General features: G+C 34.3%; 1 protein-coding gene across 1 annotated transcript; it reads left to right on the top strand.

The window, feature by feature from the left end:
• The first annotated feature begins 12,891 nt into the window (after window positions 1–12,891).
• On the top strand, window positions 12,892–14,343 carry LOC149533283 (putative UPF0481 protein At3g02645). Its single transcript, XM_089806994.1, has one exon. It carries the CDS (start codon window positions 12,892–12,894, stop codon window positions 14,341–14,343), a length of 1,452 nt encoding a protein of 483 aa, XP_089663120.1.
• The last annotated feature ends 6,605 nt before the right edge of the window (window positions 14,344–20,948 follow it).

Here is a 20,948-nt window from a genome sequence, read left to right as displayed (position 1 = left end):
TGATGGTTATAGTTATTGAACATTAGGCTATGTTAATTATGATTTTGTAGGTGATGTGGACAAAATGATCTATCTACTTCAAGTTGTATCGCTATTCTTGTAGATGGAGCTATTTGTTGGTATGTTGGAGCTTCAAGACATAATTTCTTAATCTATAAGTGTATTTCTCACATGCATGTAAAGGTGCAATCTAGTTGAAGATTCTTTTGGATGAGTTAAAAAAAGTGTATGATGAAAATGATTATATTTTGTGATAGTTGAAGTGCTATACATTTGACTAAAAGTCAAACTTATCAAAATAGGACCAAGCACATTGATAGATGTTAAGCAATTCTTGAGAAGTTTATCTAGTAGAAAAGTGTGCAAAACTATTTACTAAACGAGTATTATTAGAGATTTGAGGTGGACTTTGGTTTTTCTAGCTTACAAAAGAGATGCTGAATAGACATAAGATTGTATCAAGTAAACTATTGTCAAGGTGGAGACTGTTGGACAATGATTTTTGAAAAAAACTTTTTGAATAAAGTAAATCATTAAAATAAAGCTCCTAATGTCTTTAAAGGAATTGAAAATGTTATTCTTACAATTAAGTGATGGCTGGATATGTTTGTTACCTTGAAAGAATAGTTTTTTTCTTTTTGATGAACAATCCTTTTCTATTAATAAAATATACTTAGATTACAATTCACAAAAAAAGGGCCAAGGGATACAAGATCACCCCACGAATGAGTTCACACGGTCGAAGCCAAACTAAAAATACAGCCACAACTATAAATAGAAACTATTCATAAACAAAAAACATATAAGACAACCTCAGGCTACCAAAGCAGTGCTAGCCAAGGGTGGTGGATCATCTTTGTCTTGAAAACCCCAATCATCTTTGGGATTGGGGGGCAGGCTGGGAATAGTCCAGCCATCATCAGTAGCAGCAATAATAGTGGCAACCTTCACATCTCTAACCTCTAGCTATGGAGGAGAGATCGCTAGGTCCAGGTAAGGCCACTTCCTAGAATGCGGATGATGAGAACTAGGAGGAGGAACTAGGGACCAACAAAAATCACCACAAGGTGGGGAAGTTGAGTGGCACCTCCATCCACCATCACCACCACTAGGAGAGAAGTGGTAGGAATCTTGGGAGTGTGGGGTGTGCGACTAGCGGCCAGAGGAGTGGTGCCAAGGACGGCTACCACGAGGCATCAAGGTCTCTACTAAGGCATCAGGAGGAACTCTAGCAACAGTGCAGGGAGCATTGCCCCAATGATTTAGCAGCTCCTGTAGGTGAGCTACCTCAAGGGCAAATTTGTTAGCTTGCACTTGAATCTGCATAATTACATTATTACAAATGCATGCCTTAGTGTACATAGCAATGTTAACATCCAAAAAATTGTGCGTGAAATGAACAACATTCCTATCTTTCCACAAAGAGAATAGAATTTCTAGCTTGAAGGTATGCCAAATCTAGGTGAATTTCCAAGGAAATCTGGGAGAGTCACCCAGTAGAATCATGTGCCAAGAAAAAGACACAGGTCTGAATGGCTTAAAAAATCATGAATCCAGTGCCAATAATTTTGAGCACACTTACAAAACTAGAAAATATGCAAGAAAGACTCTGGTTGTCCATAGAAAGGGCATCTAGGATCAGGAACCCCAATGTGTATGAACCAAGGCCCCAGGGTAAGACCTTGGAAGGCTAGGCACCAAGAAAAATGCACAATCTTGGGTTCAGTTATAACATTCCAAATGGTATCAAAGCGTTTTCTCCATTGAGAAAGTGAAGATTGTAAATGCCATCTGTGGTTTAGCGTATCCACCATCAAAAGATGTGGAAAGCCATTTGTAGCCCAAACTTGGCTTGTAATTAGAAAAAGGAGTGGCAAGATACCACTTCCAATCAAGCCACTAAGGGTGAATAGACCAAATTCCCACTTTATGAAGTAAGTGAACATGGATGGAAGAAAGTAGAAGGTCAAAAGTCGGCCGATCTGAACGTATAAGGTGATACTAAACTTGCATATCTTCCTAGGTCTTGAAACTCATGGTGATCCTTGAAAAGAGGTCCTTAAGAGTTTTGATGCCACGTTTAGAAAAATTAGAGCATTGGCCCCTTGAGTGTTGGCGAGGGGAGTGCCTTGAATGGAAAAAAGGGGAGACCACCAAATATTCTACTGATTCAAGGAGAGGCCATTGTGGAATTCATCTCCAGCCCATCGAAGCCAGGGCTTAATAGCCTCCTAAGCTTTCCAAATCCTCTTGATCATGACGCATGAGCCCTGAATGGCCACTGGCTCATGCACTATGAGAATGGTTTGGAAGCCAATCCCCTTCCATGCAAGCCATTTGATAGGAAAGCTAAAAGAAATGCAATGCTGAATCAGAATCTTCCAAGCTTCATCTCTTGAAATAGCCCTAATAATCCATTTTGCACAAAGAGCAAGGCCTTGTTTCTGAGTGGAAAGTAGGCCAAGACCACTGAACTCTTTTGGGAGACAACAAAAATCCCAGGCCACTCTATGAAAGCCATAGTGATCAGAACCAGAGGCCCAGAGAAAATCCTTGAGCAATCTTTCTAGCTTCATGTAAGAAGCTTTGGATGGAGTCCAGTAGGAGGAGTAATACACATAAGTAGTCACTAGAATCTTTGAGAAAATCTAGAAGTAACCCATTTCCACATAAACTGGTTGAGCCAAGGTTGAGCTAGCAAAAATGATTGACGAAAGCATAGCGTTTTATGCCATTGAACGGCAGAACCAGAGGCTTGAAAAAGGTGTCCAGGTAACTTAGAGCATTTTTTATGTTTTCTTCATCCTCTAAAAGAGTAAGAAATGAATCATTAGCAAAGTGTCCATTGACTAATTGGGAGGATGATATAGGTAAGGAAATACCACGAACCAGTCTCAATGACACAAAATGCGCAAGTAAATAGCCAAAGGCTTCTACAGCAAGGACATAAAGTGCAAGAGCTAGTGGGAAACCTTGCTTGGTGGAACGAAAAATTCCAAAAGCCTTGGATTGCAAATTGTTGATGGTAATGCAAGCATTAGCATCACTAAAGAGCATCTCCATGGACTGAATGAAATTGGGGCCAAAACCCAGAGCCTAGAGCATAGCCAAGATGAAGGGCCATTTAATGCGATCATAGGCTTTGGAAAAACCTATCTTTAAAAAGATAACCTTTTGATTAGACTTGCAAGCCCATTCCATTCCCTCCCAGATAGAAATGATGTTATCAAGAATATATCTAGACTTGATGAAGGCAGTTTTCTCTAGCCACACAATTAAGGGCAACATGTGCCTAATTTTGAGAGATAGCGCCTTGGCAATAATCTTATAAGACACATTTAGAAGGGTAATGGGTCTCCAATTGCATATGTTCTCTCGATCACTGGCTTTAGGTATGAATTTGATATTTTCTTTATTTATAATGGCTCTTAAGCTTTTAGAATGATAGGCTTCAAGATAAACTTTGTACAGATTAGGATCTATATACTCCTAGAGGTGTTTGTAGAATTCACAAGGAAACCCATCACACCTAGGGGACTTGTCATCTGCCATGGAATAGACCACTTCTTTAAGTTCTCGAAGGGTAAGAAGTTGCTCATAGAAAGCACATTGCTCAACTACCATGTGGTTTGAAGTAATAGAAATACACTTTCTAAGAGCTTCTGCTTGAGCAACCAAATTTCCTTGCGAAGCAAACATGTTCTCATAGTGATGAAAAAATGCTTGTAGGATGGTAGGGAGACTAGATAGAACAACATTACCTTGTTTGATCTTTTTAATCCCAACATTGGTATGATGGGCGTGAAGAGCCTGAAAAAACTCCTTTGAGGCTTTGTCGCCAACCTTCAACAAGTGGAGACAGGCTTTGATTTGGGCTCTCGAGCAGCAAAATTATCACCAATTTGTTTGTCATGGTGAAGCTTGGCAAGCTGAATTTGTAAGTCCACATTAAAGGGATTGAGGGTGAGGGCTTCAAAGGCTTTTTTGAGGGCAAGTGTGTTGGCTTCATATGACTATTTTCTAAACATAGCCAATTGTTGCCCATAAATGTGCAAGAACCAGGCAGTTCTGGTAATGGCATCATTCCACCATTAAATCCACCCCCTTTGAGAATGCAGACATGGCTCCAAATTCTAGACATGTAGGATGTGCGAGATGGTGGAAGCATGCATCAACACATATGTGTTGAGGAAGCACTGAGACTTGGCCACCTTCAAGATAGCTATTTGCCAAGAAATGACAAAATAAATGGAATTCTGGTCAGATAACGTCACATCTAGTAGGGGAATGATAGGTAGATCTCGATCTTTAGAAAAAGAGAAAAAAGATTATGTAGTGATCATAGCACGATCGAGGCATTTTAATATGCAATTAGAGCTAGCTCAAAAGTTGGACCAAGTGTGCCAAACCCCACTATCCTAGTGGTGGTTAGTATTGGGATAAAAAAGGTCCAATTTATTGCACACGTAATACCAGGCTTGTCTTTCCCTAGCTATCCAGCCAAAAGGTAGAATGTCATCTTTGTTAGAGGCCACTTCAACCGTATTAAAGTCCCCACAAATAACCCAAGTAGTTGGAGGAAAATTGTTAGCCAGCCAGGCCCACATCTGGGATCTTTTCACAGCATCATTAGAAGCATAAACATTAATGACTCCAAAAGAATGATTGTTAATGGAAAGTAAAAGCCAAATAATTCTATGCATGGGGTCAAAACCATGCGAAATAATAGTAGAATGAAGGCGAGGTGACAAGAGAGTAACTACACCACCTTGGCTAGCTTTGTACTGGGAAGAAAACATCATGCCATCCTGCCAAATTATGTGGCGTGCTGAAGAAAGCATGAAACCAAAAATTTTAACTTCTTGCAGACAAAGAAGATCTAAATTACCAAATCTATGACAAACATCCCGAACATAGTATTTTCTGGGGAGGTTTGTGAGATCTCGAACATTCCATGATAGGAAGTTCATGAGAACTCTTCCATATCATCTTTGTCCTCAAGAGAGGAGTAGCTATTCTACAAGAAGGTAGAAACATGGTTGAAGTCAGACGAAAAAACCCTCTAGACTTGCAGCCTGATGTTTCACCTTTGGAATCTCTGCACATCCAGGAGGACTGTGAGAATGCTGCATCACTGGTGGTGCTATGGAAGAAGTGTCAAGAGGAGTATGCACGCCAGCCAAGGTAGAAGCTCTGGCAGCTACCTTTATCCCCTGCATGCTAGCAAGGTTTGAAACTTACAAAACTTTGAGAGTAGTTCCTTTATCTTCCGCTTGTGTCCTTACGCTGGCTGGAATTGACGCTCTTGTAGGGATAGGAGGAACTATAGCGTCCACAACATAGGACTACTTGGGGGGCAAGGGATTCAAGGGAGCCTTGCCTTTGCATCCAACAATAACCCATTCTTCCTTTTTCCCTTCGACCTGTTTGATAGGCACCTCTTTAGGCGTGGGCTTGACCCTAGGCATAGTTAGAGGGCAATCCTTGATCTTGTGTTTCGTGGACTGGCACCTATAACAGGTGTTGGGGAAGTTCAAGTAAAGCAACTTCTAGGAGAAGGTTTGAGTCCCAATCTGAATTTCCATAGAATCCTTAAGATCCTTGGAAAGATCCACCTCGACACAAACACATCATTGCAGGCGGGCATTACAAAATTTCTCAGGCTCCTTGGTAACAACTTTGCCAAGGGCTTTGGAAATGGACTCAATGAAAGACTAGCATGGCACAGGTAAATCTAGGAACTCGACCCAGATAGGAACCCTAAGCTTTTTATCACCCAAGACTATGAAGTCTTGTGACCATTTTTGAAAAACAAGAAAAGAAGAATGCACAGACCAAGGTTTGTTGTTAAAGATCATGTATGCTTGCGACAGGTTAGTGAAACGAAATAAGAAAAAACCTTTGGTAAGGTTTTGCACAGCGTTAAGGCGGACTCCATGAGGAGTCCATCTCTTGTTAACCCATTCTCGGAGCATAGCTTCAAGAGAAGTCCTGCCCACAAAATAACCTATCAAGGTGTGCTGTTCTAACAAATCACATGCAGCATCAAATTATTGCAAAGGAAGGATAATGTTAGGATTACCTGGTGAAAAACCTTTGGGACAAACTTGCATGGGCATTTGTTTTGTGGTGGTGCCATGGTAGACCAAAGTAGCAGCGTGAACACTAGAAACATCTGGTTCATCGCTAGCCAGAGCCATTATATCCTAGCCTTAAAAACTCCCACAGTAAATGCGGTGTGACAAGTGGTGCTTACAGAAAGAAAGTTCAGATGAAAAGCCGTACACAAAAAATTGAAAGTTCGCATGAAGCAAGAAACCCTAGCAAAGTGAAAAAAACTCTCCCCATCCAATAGTCATATTATAGTAATAGCAACAGCTATGAAATTTGTAATTACTTTCTCCAAGCATTGAGAATATTGATACCTTGTCTCATGAAATTTGTAAGAATTAAGAATATTGATACCTTGCCTCATAAATGTGTTTTTGACAATTTGTCCAAGGTTTTCACATTTAAATCTTATTTAATATATTATTTTATTATTCTATTTCATTTTCTGGACTACTTTAGAATTAATTTTTATTACAATATTTAATTTTTAAAAAGATTTTCTTCAACTTTCACAAGAGCATAAACAAAACAATTTGTTACATAAGAATTTGATTTAAATGTTCCTTTAAAAATTACCAAATAGTTTTAATACACAATTTCTATAGTTCAGTAGTGAAATAGTCAAAATCATTGGTCAAGTGTAGGCATTACATCATCTTAAACAAGTGCCACATAGTAGCTTAGTACTTGCCTTTAGTTTTTATATAAATTTAGTTTTAAATTAGTAAATGTATTATAGTATATTCAATATTTTAATTAATTAAACTATTATAAAATTATAGTTTTATTAAATTATAGTTTTCTATAATGATATTAGCTATAATTATAATTTATAATTTATTTATAATTATAATTATCTATATATATGTTCCATTGCATATATAAATAATAATATGAAAATAATAATATATAAAATATTTCTTAAATGATGAAATATAATTTTTAAAATATTTTTAATTGAATGAAAAAATATTATATTATAAAAATACAATATAAAAATATAAAAATCTACACTAATGCACTCACCTTCAAAATAATATTAAACAATAATAAATCAATTCAAGTTAATAAAAAAATAATTCTAGTTTTAGAATTCATAAAATCCGGCCAATATAAGAGCTAAATGAATCAACCCAATCAAATCTTACAAAATTATTTTCTAAAAATTGTGAAGTTAAAAATCTTATTAATATATTAATTTGGTAAGAAAAATAAAACTAATTAACTCTCACTAATGAAAAAAAAAAAAAATTTAATTACTAGTTAAAGTATAAAATTCAAAAAGTATCAACTTAGATACACCATACTATTGAAGGAATTGCCACATTCAAAACAAACACTAGTCGAATGGACGTACCATGTAAATCGGGTCCTCAATGCGTAAAAAATGAGAATTGATGTTCAAATAAATGTTTTCAAGGACGGTGTGGAAGCACTCCAAGCTCACTGGAACAAATCTAGATGCTACACTTTTCGATTGGTAGAGATCCCTTGGCAACAAATCAGCGGTCTCATGTTTTTTCGAATTCTTTATATTCTTTGTAAAACATCCGAAACTCGTGGGAGTGGCATAAAAGGTATCAGCTGCCCTGCGTCTGATTCTAAAAAGGACATTTTCCTGCTCTTATTATTATTTGACTGCTGAGCATAGTTTTTAATTGGTCGTATGTAAATCATACAAGACTTGTGAGAGTGCGTCAAAAATGTGATTTCGAAAAAGACATTGTCCATTAGGTTGGGGGGAATAGGAATAGTTATTATGAGATACTTATTCTTGAATAGAAAATGGGGTACATATTCTTATTTTTTGTTTGGTTTTGATAGGGAATTTGCGGACCCAAAAATTTATGTTTTCTAAAATAAATAAAATTAGAATAGTAATACCTATTCCAATTCCACGTATCAGCTAGAATTGCAAAACCTCATTTTTGAGCCAAACTTAAAATACATATTTCTATTTTATTTCGTATTCAAAATTTTAAAAATTTATATTCAACTTGTATTCCCGTTGCCAGATGGACCATTTGATCGTGTGTAAACACACAAAACGTGTGGGAGTCACATATAAAACAACACCGGTAGGGAGTAGGTTTCTAAAAATATCAACTGCAAACATAGCAAATTTTATGGTAGCATTTATAGAAGCTTCGTTTCGTCGAAAAGAGGTAATGAAAAGCGTAGGTTTGGTGGATTGAGGAAAACTACAGATAGTTGAGCGGTGGAAGCTTAACAACTTTTGAATATCTGTGATTGCCAAAGGTTTACATTTGTGCTCCATCATTTACTCTGTCTTAACCAGGTACACTACAATTTCTTTCTCAGTGAATGATTAATTATATACACTGTTGTCACATAAACTTCAACAATCAATCTTGTCTACACTTTTTCATTTCCTGCCGCGTTTGCCCATGAGTGTCACCAGTCTCAACGTTTGTTACCCTTTTCCTTCCATTCGTTATGTGTTTCCCTTCACATTATAATCTTTGCTTTGTAACACTTGTGAATAAATCTTTGATTCTTTTGGCATTTTTACCTTCAGCTTTGTGTTGTTTTTTAAACAGATAATCTCTAAAATGGACGTAGGTTTAGGGCTCTAAGGCGGCCGATATGCGCTGAAAATATCTCCCTTTAATTGAGAAGCAACTACTTTGGTAACCATCAACTTTCTATTCTCCAATTAAAAAAGGAGAGTAAATCAAAATTATACTCCAGCAATTCCGTGAATTGTCTAATCAGAACATCAATTTTTTTATTTATCTGTTTCTCAAACTTTATTAAACCTTTGACATATCTGTAATTGAAATATCATAATGTTTAATGAAATTTTTCTTTTGAGATTGAATGTGCTCAAATAAAAATTTGAGTTCCTTGCCTGTATATATCTAGAAGGTAAAAACCCTTGTAAATGAGTAGATTACTGTTTGGTGGTGTCAGTGTTTAACAGAGCATATATGTTGAGATTACATTTTGTACTTTTTTTTAATGATTGTTTAAGTTCAAGTGTATAATAAAATATTTAAGATCTAAAAGTTTACATATAGAAATGTCTAAAATTAAGAGAGTTTATCTATAATATAAAAATAATGTTCACATACTTTCAACAATAGAAATAAGAAATTTGCTTATGATCAGGTTATTTAAGTTTAATTTTTTCTAATACTAGTTTAAACATAACCGCATGCCAAAAATCAGATTATTTAAGTTTAATTTTTTCTAATACTATTTTAAACATAACAGCATGGCACTATGACTTTTGTTAATTATATTAGTACACTTTTCTTTAAAGGTAAAAATATGGGTAGGAGATAATTAAGATTTTTTATTGATGTTGTTATTTTGTTTATGTTTATAACAACAATAATAATAAATTAGATCAGTTGGATATAGATTGTGATAGGTTATATTTTTGTAATTAAAGATTAGACTATTATGTAGTAAATTCAGGCTTTTGTGTTTCTAAATGTATTAATATGAGTTGTTATTGTTTTGATATTTTCTTGTTAGTTGTTGTTTGTTGAACTTTTTTTTGTAACGATTAGGACCCTTTCCCTCATATTATAATGAACAACATAAATAGATAAGAATGCAAAATAAAAAACCAAGGATAACCTTCTATAAAATTTGAAGCATATCCAACCTCCACTCAAAGATCTCTATGAAAGGAATCCCCACTAATAAGTGGATGGTAGGACAACGAGATCTTCAAAACATAAACATAATTATATGGTTCATTGATGCTCGAAGCTCTTATTTCTTAATCTTCTTTTTTACAAGAATATTTTTTTAATTCTTTAGAATTTTAAACTAGGTAGGGATTAATCTTTGTTTGGTTGAAAATTGTATTCATAGAATTTAGATTATTGAAATTTAAATTAATGAGTAAATGATTGAAATAAGATAATGAATTCTAATGGAGGTTTCAAAATTTATTCAATTTTGTTTATGAATATTATCCATTCTATACATTATTTTAGCACCAATTTTGAATTCACTAAAACCAAATAAATAAACAAACACAATCTGATACCTCTCACCAATATAGGACCAATAAAAAAGTGAGCATTTTATAGACAGATCTCTGGGTCATTATTCTTTTCTAAGAGTTTTCACCAAACAATTAAATTAATCCTTCCATTCTATAAATCATTATTTTTAAATTTACCCTTATAAGCTTCCACCAATCAATCGATCATTTATAGGGAAAACACTATTCCGTATAGCTTAGGAGTTTTTGAATTTATACTATTTTATGACAATTAAATTAATCCTTCCGTTCTAAAAATCCTTATTTTTAGGGTTACCCTTATAAGCTTCCACCAATCAATTGATCATTTATAGGGAAAACACTATTCCGTAGCGTTTTTGAATTTATACTATTTTATATCTGAAAGACACTTTTCCTGCCTCCTTTTAAAAATCTCTCATTCTAAGTGCACATCAAACCTTTGTTGAAATGGAATTAACCAGAACTCTCTCTGGATATGACCAATAATGACAAGGAAATGCTTACTTGATCTAATATGTTCTATGATGATTGTTGGTATTGATCTTAATGAAGGATTTCAAAATTAAACATCCTCTTCGATGAAGAATCAAAGCATGGAATCAAAGATTGATCCAAAGAAGAGACTCAACATAGGAAAAAAAATTTGAATCCTTTAATGGAGATAAATAGTCCATTTATAATTGAAATTACTTAATGTAATTGAAATTTAAACAATTTTAAACTTAGAGATCTTCAATTAAAAATCAAAAGTAGTGTTGATAAACTCTATCAAAAAATCGCTCTCCTTGGTCCCTTGACTCTTTGCTAATCTCTCATGATAATTATCTATTCTAATAACTAAAAAACTTAAATATTATTACAAAAAAACTAATAACTACTCAAGAACATCGAGAAAGGTATATAAGACTATTAGCTTGAACCTCGCACCCTTCAAAGGTGCAAGTGCTAGTATGTATTGTGGCTATAACCATACAGGGATTTAAAAAACACCCACTTTTTCATAAATGTAGTAATTGATTCAACAATGATGTAACTTTGTTCACTTTTTTTATAAATATAGTAATAGATTCAACAATGATGCAACTTTGTTGCCTTTAAGCATTTGGTTTAATTTTGAGATGCATCATGAAAATTTGTGACTGTTATCATATAGTAAATTGATTAATGACTCATAAACTACTATTATTATTATTGTTATTATTGTTATTATTATTATTGTTATTGTTGTTATTGTTATTCTTCTTTTTCTTATTGTTCTTATTCTTGTTGTTCTTATTCTTTTTGTTCTTATTGTTCTTATTCTTATTATTCTTATTGTTGTTGTTGTTATTGTTATTGTTCTTATTCTTATTGTTCTTGTTATTGTTCTTGTTTTTGTTCTTGTTCTTGTTGTTCTTGTTCTTGTTCTTGTTGTTCTTATTCTTGTTCTTATTCTTATTGTTCCGATTCTTATTATTATTATTGTTATTATTGTTATTATTATTATTATTAATATCATCTTCTGAGTCTTAAATATATGACTCTCCATTTATGTTGTTCTGTTCTGCCTATTTTTTAAATAATGACATTTCGCTAGTATTCATAGATTTTATTTTAATCAAACATTGAAATTGATCTCCGTGCATCATATATTGCACTTTTTATATTTGTTGGATGGTTTGTTATATTTTTATATTCACTTAAGAATCTCAAACATATTAGATTTTATAAAAATATTGTTAAAAAATAAAATATTATTTTATAAATTATATTTATAATATTTTTAAAGATTTTCACCAAGATGCATATACATCTTGTATTCAAGAAAGTTTAATATTCAAAGCTTAAGAGGGAGTTTCTTAAAAAAAAGAATTGTATGATTTTAGAGATACATTTGTAGAAACAATATGTAATAGGGTAGATAATGTTAGATTTAGTAATTATTAAATTATTTAGTCCTGATAAACATTTTTTTGAAAGAATTTGCACCAATGCTAAAACAATTTACAACCATTATTTTCTCATTTTAAATGTATTCTTCATATGAAATTGCTTTATATCAATACAATATTTTACATTTTTATAACAATTCTTAAAGTAAATTTACAATTAGAAAGTTGAAGACTCTTAAACTCATAGTTAATATTTAAATTCTTGACTTTCTATTATTAAGTATGAATCACAATTTTAAAAAAATAAAAAAAATTCTAGATAATTGAACTCCTATTTATAATATATTACTATTATGAGAATAAAAAATATAATTAATTATTTTCTTTATGATTATTTATGGAAGTCAAAAGACCATATTTTAGTCATGACAATCGAAAAAGCTTTCACTTCATGAAATCTTCTCCCTATATCAAATTTAGATTATCTTTAACTACTTTATAATATGATTTTGTGGTTTTTTTTTTTAAAATCATGTATTAATTATTTCTTTTTTATTCTTCTTATATTTTAATAGATCTTATTTACTAGGCTATTTCCAATTAATTAAAGTTTTAAAATTTTTCATTTTATGTTTTTATTTTTAATTTTAATTTCTAAAATATATTGAACTTTTATTTTCATTGGACTCTTGTATATAGATCTTAGACACAGATTTTTAGATTTTACTTTAGATTCTTTTAACTTTATGTTCAGCATTATATAAATCACATTTGAACTTGGTGTAGAAATTATCTCCTACTTATCAATATTTAAATGTTTTACCTATATAATTTGTTTCTACAGTTACCCACTCCTTTCTTCCTACTGAAGTTATCATACTGTTTGATTTCCAGGAACTGATAATGGAAGCTGAAAACAATAAAGGGAGTATTAGTATAATCATCCAAGATGATCAAAAGAGGGAAATCCGCTTGGAAATGAGCAGAGAACATGAATCATGGATTGATCAATTAAAACATGGTCGTGAGCCAGCTAGAAAGTACAGGCCTATAAAAACGTCCTGTGGTGTATCCATATATCGAGCGCCTGAATCTGTAAAGAAAACCAAACCACAAGCTTATGATCCTCTGGTTGTGTTTCTTGGACCTTTTCATCACAAGAGAGACCGGGAGATGACTCTAATGGACGAATTTAAGCTCCAAGCGGTAGAGAGAGCCTTGGAAAGGACCCCTCATATGACCAGAGAAGGGCTAGTAGAAGAGGTTAAAAAGCAGGAGAAAAAAATCAGAGATTACTATGAAGACTCGGCCATTGAATGGGATGGAGATGCGCTTGCCTGGATAATGACCATGGATGCATGCTTCATTCTCGAGTTCCTTCGCATGGACTTGCCCGATTCCAGCAGCCTTGTTTTCTGCAGGGAGAGAGGTGACAACGTTAAAAGACGAGAGATCATGATGGACATTTTAAAGATGGAAAACCAGATTCCTATATTTATTCTGAAAAGGATCCTAGAATTGGAGTCGAAAGATCCTGTAGCCTTCTTAGCTGAAAGTCTGAGCGAGTGCTTGGGCAGCTATTTTCAAGGCTTTCCGTTCAAGGGAATTAGAGAGGTAGATAGTACTACAAAAGAAAAAAATATAGAATTAATAAAGACACACATTAAGGAAGGTGCATTCCATCTGTTGGATTTGTCAAGGCGGGTGATTGCACAGGTCTTGTCAAATCCAGATCACAATGGGGGTGCTCCTCCAACAGAGAGGCGCTGCTGGCGTAGAGATGTAGAAGTAGATACGAGCATGATACCTTCAGCTAAAAAGTTGCAACGATCTGGAATTCAATTGGAGCGGGACAATGCAGGAAGAGTCCATTTTGAGCGTCGATTTTTCCGAAGCAGTAAACTTTTCCTCCCTCAAATCAGGATTTATGATAACACAGAAATATTCCTGAGAAATCTCATTGCTCTGGAAGAGTGTCAGAGGAAGAAAGGCTCCCAAGCTAAGGGAGCAATATCACGCTACGTGCGTATGATGAATTACTTAATTGACTCCAGGGAGGATGTCGGGCTGTTCAGGGAAGCTAAGATCATTAAGAATCTTCTAGGTAGTGATAAGGAAGTAGCTATAATGTTCAATGCCCTGTGTGTCGAGATCACGGACGACGATGAATTTAAAGATATTTTGAAAGATGTGAACAGACATTACAACAGCAAGGTCAAAGTGTGGATGAGCGAGTTCCGGAAAGAGCATTGTTCGAGTCCATGGTATGTCATCTCCATGGTGGCAGCCGTAATACTTTTAGTCCTCACACTTCTGCAAACCATCTATACAATGGAAAGTTATTTCGCATCTTAGAAAGATCGATCTTGATAGATATATTGCGTTTTAGAGTCTCATGTTTATGTTTTGGATATTAAGAAAAGGGAGCTGATCCAATATTTGAGTGTCTTATGTTAACTATGTTCGTATCTAATTATAGAGTCTTATGTTAATTATGTTGGTATCTATTTTAACTTTAAAAGAGTTAAATCAATTTTTACTAGTCTATGAATCAAAGTCTCTAGTGTTTAATGTTTAAGCATTCTATTATAGTTTAACTTCAATAAAAAATCTATTAAGTATAGTCTATTTTTTTGAAATAAAAAGTGATAAAAAATCAAGGGGGTCGGCCCTTACAACCAAAAGGTTGGTAACCAACACATCACCAACAAAAATCAACAAAAAATATTACTAAAGCAAAAACAAACTAAGAAGCAACTTAATTGCTATATTTCTACCCAAACTACTAACCAACATACTACTATGAATAGAAACATCTAATCTATAGTAGAAGTCTATAATGTTAACCATACTACTGTAGTCCATAATATAAAATTGTTGGCACAACCAGGCCAATCCATGTCTGAGTAATAGCTGGATACCAACAAACCAAGTAACAACAAGATAACATAAAACAACTAGGATCCAATGATCCCTTAAAATTACTAACTTATTTCGCAATTTTTTCCTTTCCCTTCCTAGCTAGTAAAACCCAAGCCCAATCATCAGCAAGAAACTTATAGAGGAGCTTATGATCCTCCATGTCCATCCATGTTTCTTCTTTCTCCTGTGCCAGTAATTGGAGGGTGGTAGTTGCAGCATGAGTGACCTTTAGGGAAAATTTAGAGAAGGTGTAGTACCCTTCCTCTAAAATTTTAATCCTTTGATCTAGTTGGACAATCACCTCTTTTTGCTCCTAAACCTTTTCCTTTTTTTTAGTTTCTACCTTCTTAACTTCCTCTTTAGCTTTTTCCGCCTAGTTATCATCTTGCAAAATCTTCAGGTTAGTAAAAACCTTGGATTTTTCTTTGCCCGGGGAGGAAATGGTAATGGGGGAGGTATCCACTTTGCTACTATCTTCATAGAAAGTAATGGGTTGCAGGGTAAAGCTGGCAGAAACATGGGTAGTCTCCATAGTGATGGCATTTCTAGTAGACACCTGAGTGTTCCTATTAGACATCTGGGCATTATCAACAAAATTATCAACAGAATTCTCACTTTTTTCTATCTCCTCTTTCCCTTTTTCTCTCTTGGAGTCAGAGTTATTCTCCTCCTCCCTCTCCTTGTCATTATTCTCATAGCTCTCCTCCACCTCTTCAACCCTAATTCTATTAGATTTTTGCTTATACCTTGCTTGGGATTGGGCTAGTCTTCCTGATCTTCTCCTACCTTTTCCTCTTCCCTCCTCCTCTGAGTCCTCCTCTTCCACTTCCACCTATTTTTTGACTTTAATCTTTTTACCACCCTTTTGTTCAATAACCACTTCAAGGTTCTTCTTTTTCTTATTTTCACAACTAGAGGAAGGCCATAGGGTATGAATTCTAGTACTAGTGCTAGTACTTAGAGGGGAACTCGAATAGTGGCACTAGTTGTCAACCACCACCACCCTAGGGGCAAAGGGCAAGATGGAATTGGTACAAGCGAAAGATCAGGCCTTGGTGAATAATTGTGAAATTATGCCCCTTGTTCCTCTTCTCCCTAACATCACTAACCATATCCTCTAGAGAATGTAACAGAAAAAATGGGATAGAAATAAAATCCCTATTTCTAAAATGGTTCAAGAGGGGAAAGTGGTAGAAGTAGTAAACTCCAAACTTGCCCTCCAATGTAAGGTATTTCATGAGCACCAAGTAGACATCATCCCATGGGGTTAGCAACTTATCCTTCTTAAATCCTCCTCTGTAGCGCACTAGTTCTTTGTCATTAGTGAAAAAATTGCTCATACTGGCCTCATCTATCATTTTCGTGACCTTCCTCCATTTTTTCCCGTTCATAGATAACCTGGTGGCCATTGCAATTACTTCCTCATTCACTTGAAATGTGATGCCATTTATGGTTACCTTGCGGTCATTCCACCCATTAACAAATTAGAGAGCACAATTCTCACCATACCTTGCCATCGCCTGGATGTAAGGCAAAAATCCTCCTTCCTTTAACAAGAACCAAGTAGCCATCTTGCCTTTGAAATTTTCCATTTTTGTGGGCTCCAGCCTATTCAAATCTCCACCCATTTCTTCCCTACCTTTTTCCGATTCCCCCACCTTAGTGATGCACATCTGAACCTCCTTGTCTTCAATATCACTATGAATAATATTGGCCTTGAGCCTCTTTGCAATAAACAATATAATTTTACAAGCCTATTTTTGGGATACTTCAAAATCCCATACAAATTCATTATGGGATTTGTGCATGCTTAACATCATAATTTTTACATCCCTAAAATCTCTGACAGTCTGAATAATGATACTATTCATACTTTCAAAGGGGAAGTAATTTAAATTTCGCATTATGTTATCATAATGGAAAAATGAAACTCCTTAATTTGCATTCATTCATTATCCCATTTTCAAGGCCATGTGTTCTCCTCATTCCCCTAAAACTTTTATTAGATTTAGCGAATTTTGACTTTCTAAGGAAGAAATTGCCAAATTTGGCCCCGGCCTTTATTTTTGTAGCCATAATTACTTAATACTCCCCCCTCTTTCCTTGCATATCAAAGACTTAATTTCCACATTTAGCTCTTCCATGTTTCTCCATCACATGACTGCCATTAATTCAAACCCCATGGCAGTAGTAGCATTGGCCACCATATTTCCTTCTCTGTAGATGTGCTGCAGGTGGACATTCTCTATCCCATCTAAAATGTGCCTAATGTCCATGATGATAATTTGAATATTCTAGCTTAGTTGGGAAACTCCATTTACTTTATCAATAATTAATTTGGAGTCCCCTTCTATGGTTATTTTCTTAACTTGCATTTCACTAATTAGCTAAAGACCCCAAAACAGAGCCATTGCTTCAACCAAATTATTACTTTTGCCCCCCACCTTCCTAGAGTAGACTAACAACACATCACCATTCCCATTTCTCAGCACTCCACCTGCTACTCCTATACCCCCCTTAGCTGCTTCATCAAAATTTAGCTTAAATTGTGTTAGGGTTGGTGGTTTCCATCTTGTTTTCTACCTCTTTAACACTTTTGGGTCATCAAAAAGATAAAAATCCTCTTGAATACCCAATTTTTTTACAATTTGACCTTTTTTCCCACCTGGTTCTTCCTTTGGTGTCTTGCATTTGGTAACCCTTATATTTTCCTTTAGCAGTTTCTCCATGATTCCCATAACCACCTCCATAGGTTTTTCCTCCTCCCAAAATATTCTGTTGTTTCTTTCTTTCCATATATGCGAGCAAATATATGGTGGAACAATCCTCCATAGAAAAACTAATTTTGGGTGATAGAAGGGACAATTCTAGTTCTCCACAAATCGACATAATTTGTCCTTCAGAACCTAATTTAGACCAAATTTCTCCCACATCATAGCCCAAGTCTTTAAGGTGTATTGGAATTTAAGGAATAGGTGAGAGATACTCTCCTCCTTTTCTTTGCAGAGATAGCATCGATTTGTGATAAAAAAACCCCTTCTTTTCAAATTGTCTAGAGTTAAAATTTTACCATGTTGAATAGTTCACCACAAAAAATTAACTTTATGGAATAGATTTCTAATCCAAACTTTACTCCATAATGGGGAATAGGGGTCCTTACTAAAGAGGTGTTTCTAAGCCAATTTGACTGTAAAATTGCTACTAGAAGTTAAGTCCCAAACCCTAGTATCCTCCTGTATTAGAATTTGGGGTCTTTGTGCTCCTAACAACTCTTCCAACTCCTTAAGCAGCTGAATATTCTCTTGGGAGTAAGTGTCTTTATATAGTTTCTTCCACTTCCTCCCCTAGTCAATATAGTCCTCCACCTTCTTTCCCATTTCTTCCTTTATTAACTCCATTAGTCTTTTGAATTTGCTATAAACCATCGGTTCCCCCTCCCATCCAATTATCATCCCATAATTTGATAATATGACCATTCCCCACTATCCACCTTTTCCCTTCCCTCAATAAGCTTCTACTCTTGACAATATTCATCCAGATTTTGGAACCTCCCAAGATATCATTATTGAAGAGATTCCAAGTGAATACGGAATTTGACAAATATTTAGCTTTCATGATATTACCCTAGTCAGTATTATCTTCTCCCAGTCTTTAGCCAATCTTCGTAAGGAGGGCCTTATTCAAGTCACGAAGTCTTCTTACTCCCAACCCTCCTTTCTCCTTTGGTTTACAAACCTCTTCCTAGTTGACCAGGCTCAATTTGTTCTTCTCCTCTATTCCTAACTAGAGGAAATTCCTTTGTATTCTCTCAATTCTGTCTGCCATATTTTGGTTAATTTTAAAAAGGGACAGAAAATAAATTGGAATGCCTTGGAGAGCTACCGAGAGCAATTGTAATTTACTAGCATTGCTTAGAATTTTTCCTTTCCATCCTACTAGCTTCCTTTGAATTCTTTCCACTATAGTATTCTAGAAGTCATTAGTCACCTCCTTAGTGGTTAGCAGTAGGCTAAGATAAGTATCTGGGAGGTTGGTAGACTGACAACCTAAAATGTTCCTTATCTTCCTTTGTAATGAGGCATCAGTGTTAAAGAAATAGATCTTACTTTTATAGTAATTAATTTGCTGGCTTGAATTTTCTTCATAATTATGGAGAATAATCTTCCAAGCTTTAGCTTCCATAGTAGAGGATTCTCCAAAAAGGAATGTATCATCTACAAATTGCTACAACACTTTAGTATCAATGGTGGCAGCATGTTTAGTCCCTTTAACACATCCTGCATTAACTAGTTTAGAGAATGACCTCCCCAAGACCTCAGCAACCATAATAAAAAAGCAGGGAGATAGTGGGTCACCCTATCTTAGTCCTTTCTCCACTCCAAAATTTCCCCAAGGGGAGCCATTAAGAAGAAAAAAATACTGAACCGTGCCTACTATCATCTTAATTAGATTTATAACTTTGTCATTAAACCCCACACTTTCGAGAAAATCATAGAGAAAGTCCCACTTTCCCTTATCATAAGCCTTGGATATATTTAGCTTGAAAGCCATTCTAGGTATTTTATTTTTTCCATTGAATGTATGATCTCATGGGTGGTTATCGCCACATCTAGAATTTTTCTTCTCGGGACAAATCCCTTCTGTGGAGTACCAATTAATTTTTCTAGGAATGGCTTTATCCTATTGACCAGAACTTTAGTAAAGATCTTATACACTATATTACATAGGCTTATAGGCCTAAAATCTAGTAGGCTCATGGTTGTCAGAATCATAGGGACTAAAGTAATAAAAGTCTTATTTATCCTTTTTAGCATCTTCCCTGTTTTAAAGAAGTCTCTGGTAGCCCAAACCAGTTCACTTTTCACAACCTCCCAGAAATGCTAGAAGAAAGACGGAGGGAAGCCATCCAGTCTTGGGGCCTTATAAGCTTTCATAGAGAACACAATACATTTCACTTCCTCCGTCGTGATGTTTCCTAGAATGTGAATATTTTCCACAACACCCAACACCTATGGGATCGTATTAATCAAACTTCTTTTGATAACTTGATTTCCTGCATTGTTATCCTTAATGTGAGCCTTACTAAAATATTCCACAAGTACAGTCTATGTTACCTTAACTTTTATTATGAGGAATTTGATTTGAAGAATGTGTATGATTTTATGCACAAAAAGCGTACATCTTAAAAAATAATATATTAGTATTTTACTTTGCTCATGTATGTCTAACTTTAGAGATGTAACATATAATTTTGAAATACAATATTAGAACATATAATATTTTTATTAATTAACGCTTAACATATTATTCAAAATACGATATTAGAAAATATAATATTTTTATTAATTAATGTCAGATGAAACATATAATTCTGAAATACAATATTAGAATATATAATATTTTTGTTAATTAATGTCAAATTTAACATATAATTTTGAAATACAATATTAGAACATATATTATTTTTATTAATTAATGTCAGATTTAACATATAATTTTGAAATACAGTATTAATAATATAATATTTTTATTAATTAATATTATAAATAGTTAATTTTATTTTTTTAAAATCTAAATTTTGAAAATTATTAAATCCATATTTAAATTTAAGTAATAGTAATATTAATAAGAATGATAGTATCACTTGTGGTATTTTTATTTTAATCTTTATTTAAAGAAACATTTGTAAATAAGTTTGCAAGTTTAGGAGCATTTATATGCTACTTTAATGATTTAATTTCATTCATATTATTTTCTCTATACTCAAGGCCAGAATGTTCATGAGATTTAATGCAAGTGTTAGATTTAGCACATACGTTACTTGAAGAAAGACATCATCATTGGAATCTTCACCTAGAAATTATATGTTAGAATATTTGGAATAATTGCAAGGGGAGGTTTGAGGTGGGGGGGGGGGGGGGGGGGGGGTGTGTGGGGTGAAGCAGTTATCCCTAGATCCAAATGTACAAATCAAACACTTGAAACTTCAACTAACTTAACCCAATAAATCACTAAATAAAATTGTTTATAATAATCCA

This window comes from Cupressus sempervirens, chromosome 10 (genome assembly GCF_028749045.1).
Source record: "Cupressus sempervirens isolate cs-2001-9-10 chromosome 10, ASM2874904v1, whole genome shotgun sequence".
Classification (NCBI taxonomy): Eukaryota; Viridiplantae; Streptophyta; class Pinopsida; order Cupressales; family Cupressaceae; genus Cupressus; species Cupressus sempervirens.
The sequence above is the reverse complement of the archived record's forward strand: the minus strand, read 5'-3'. Positions and strand labels throughout refer to the sequence as shown.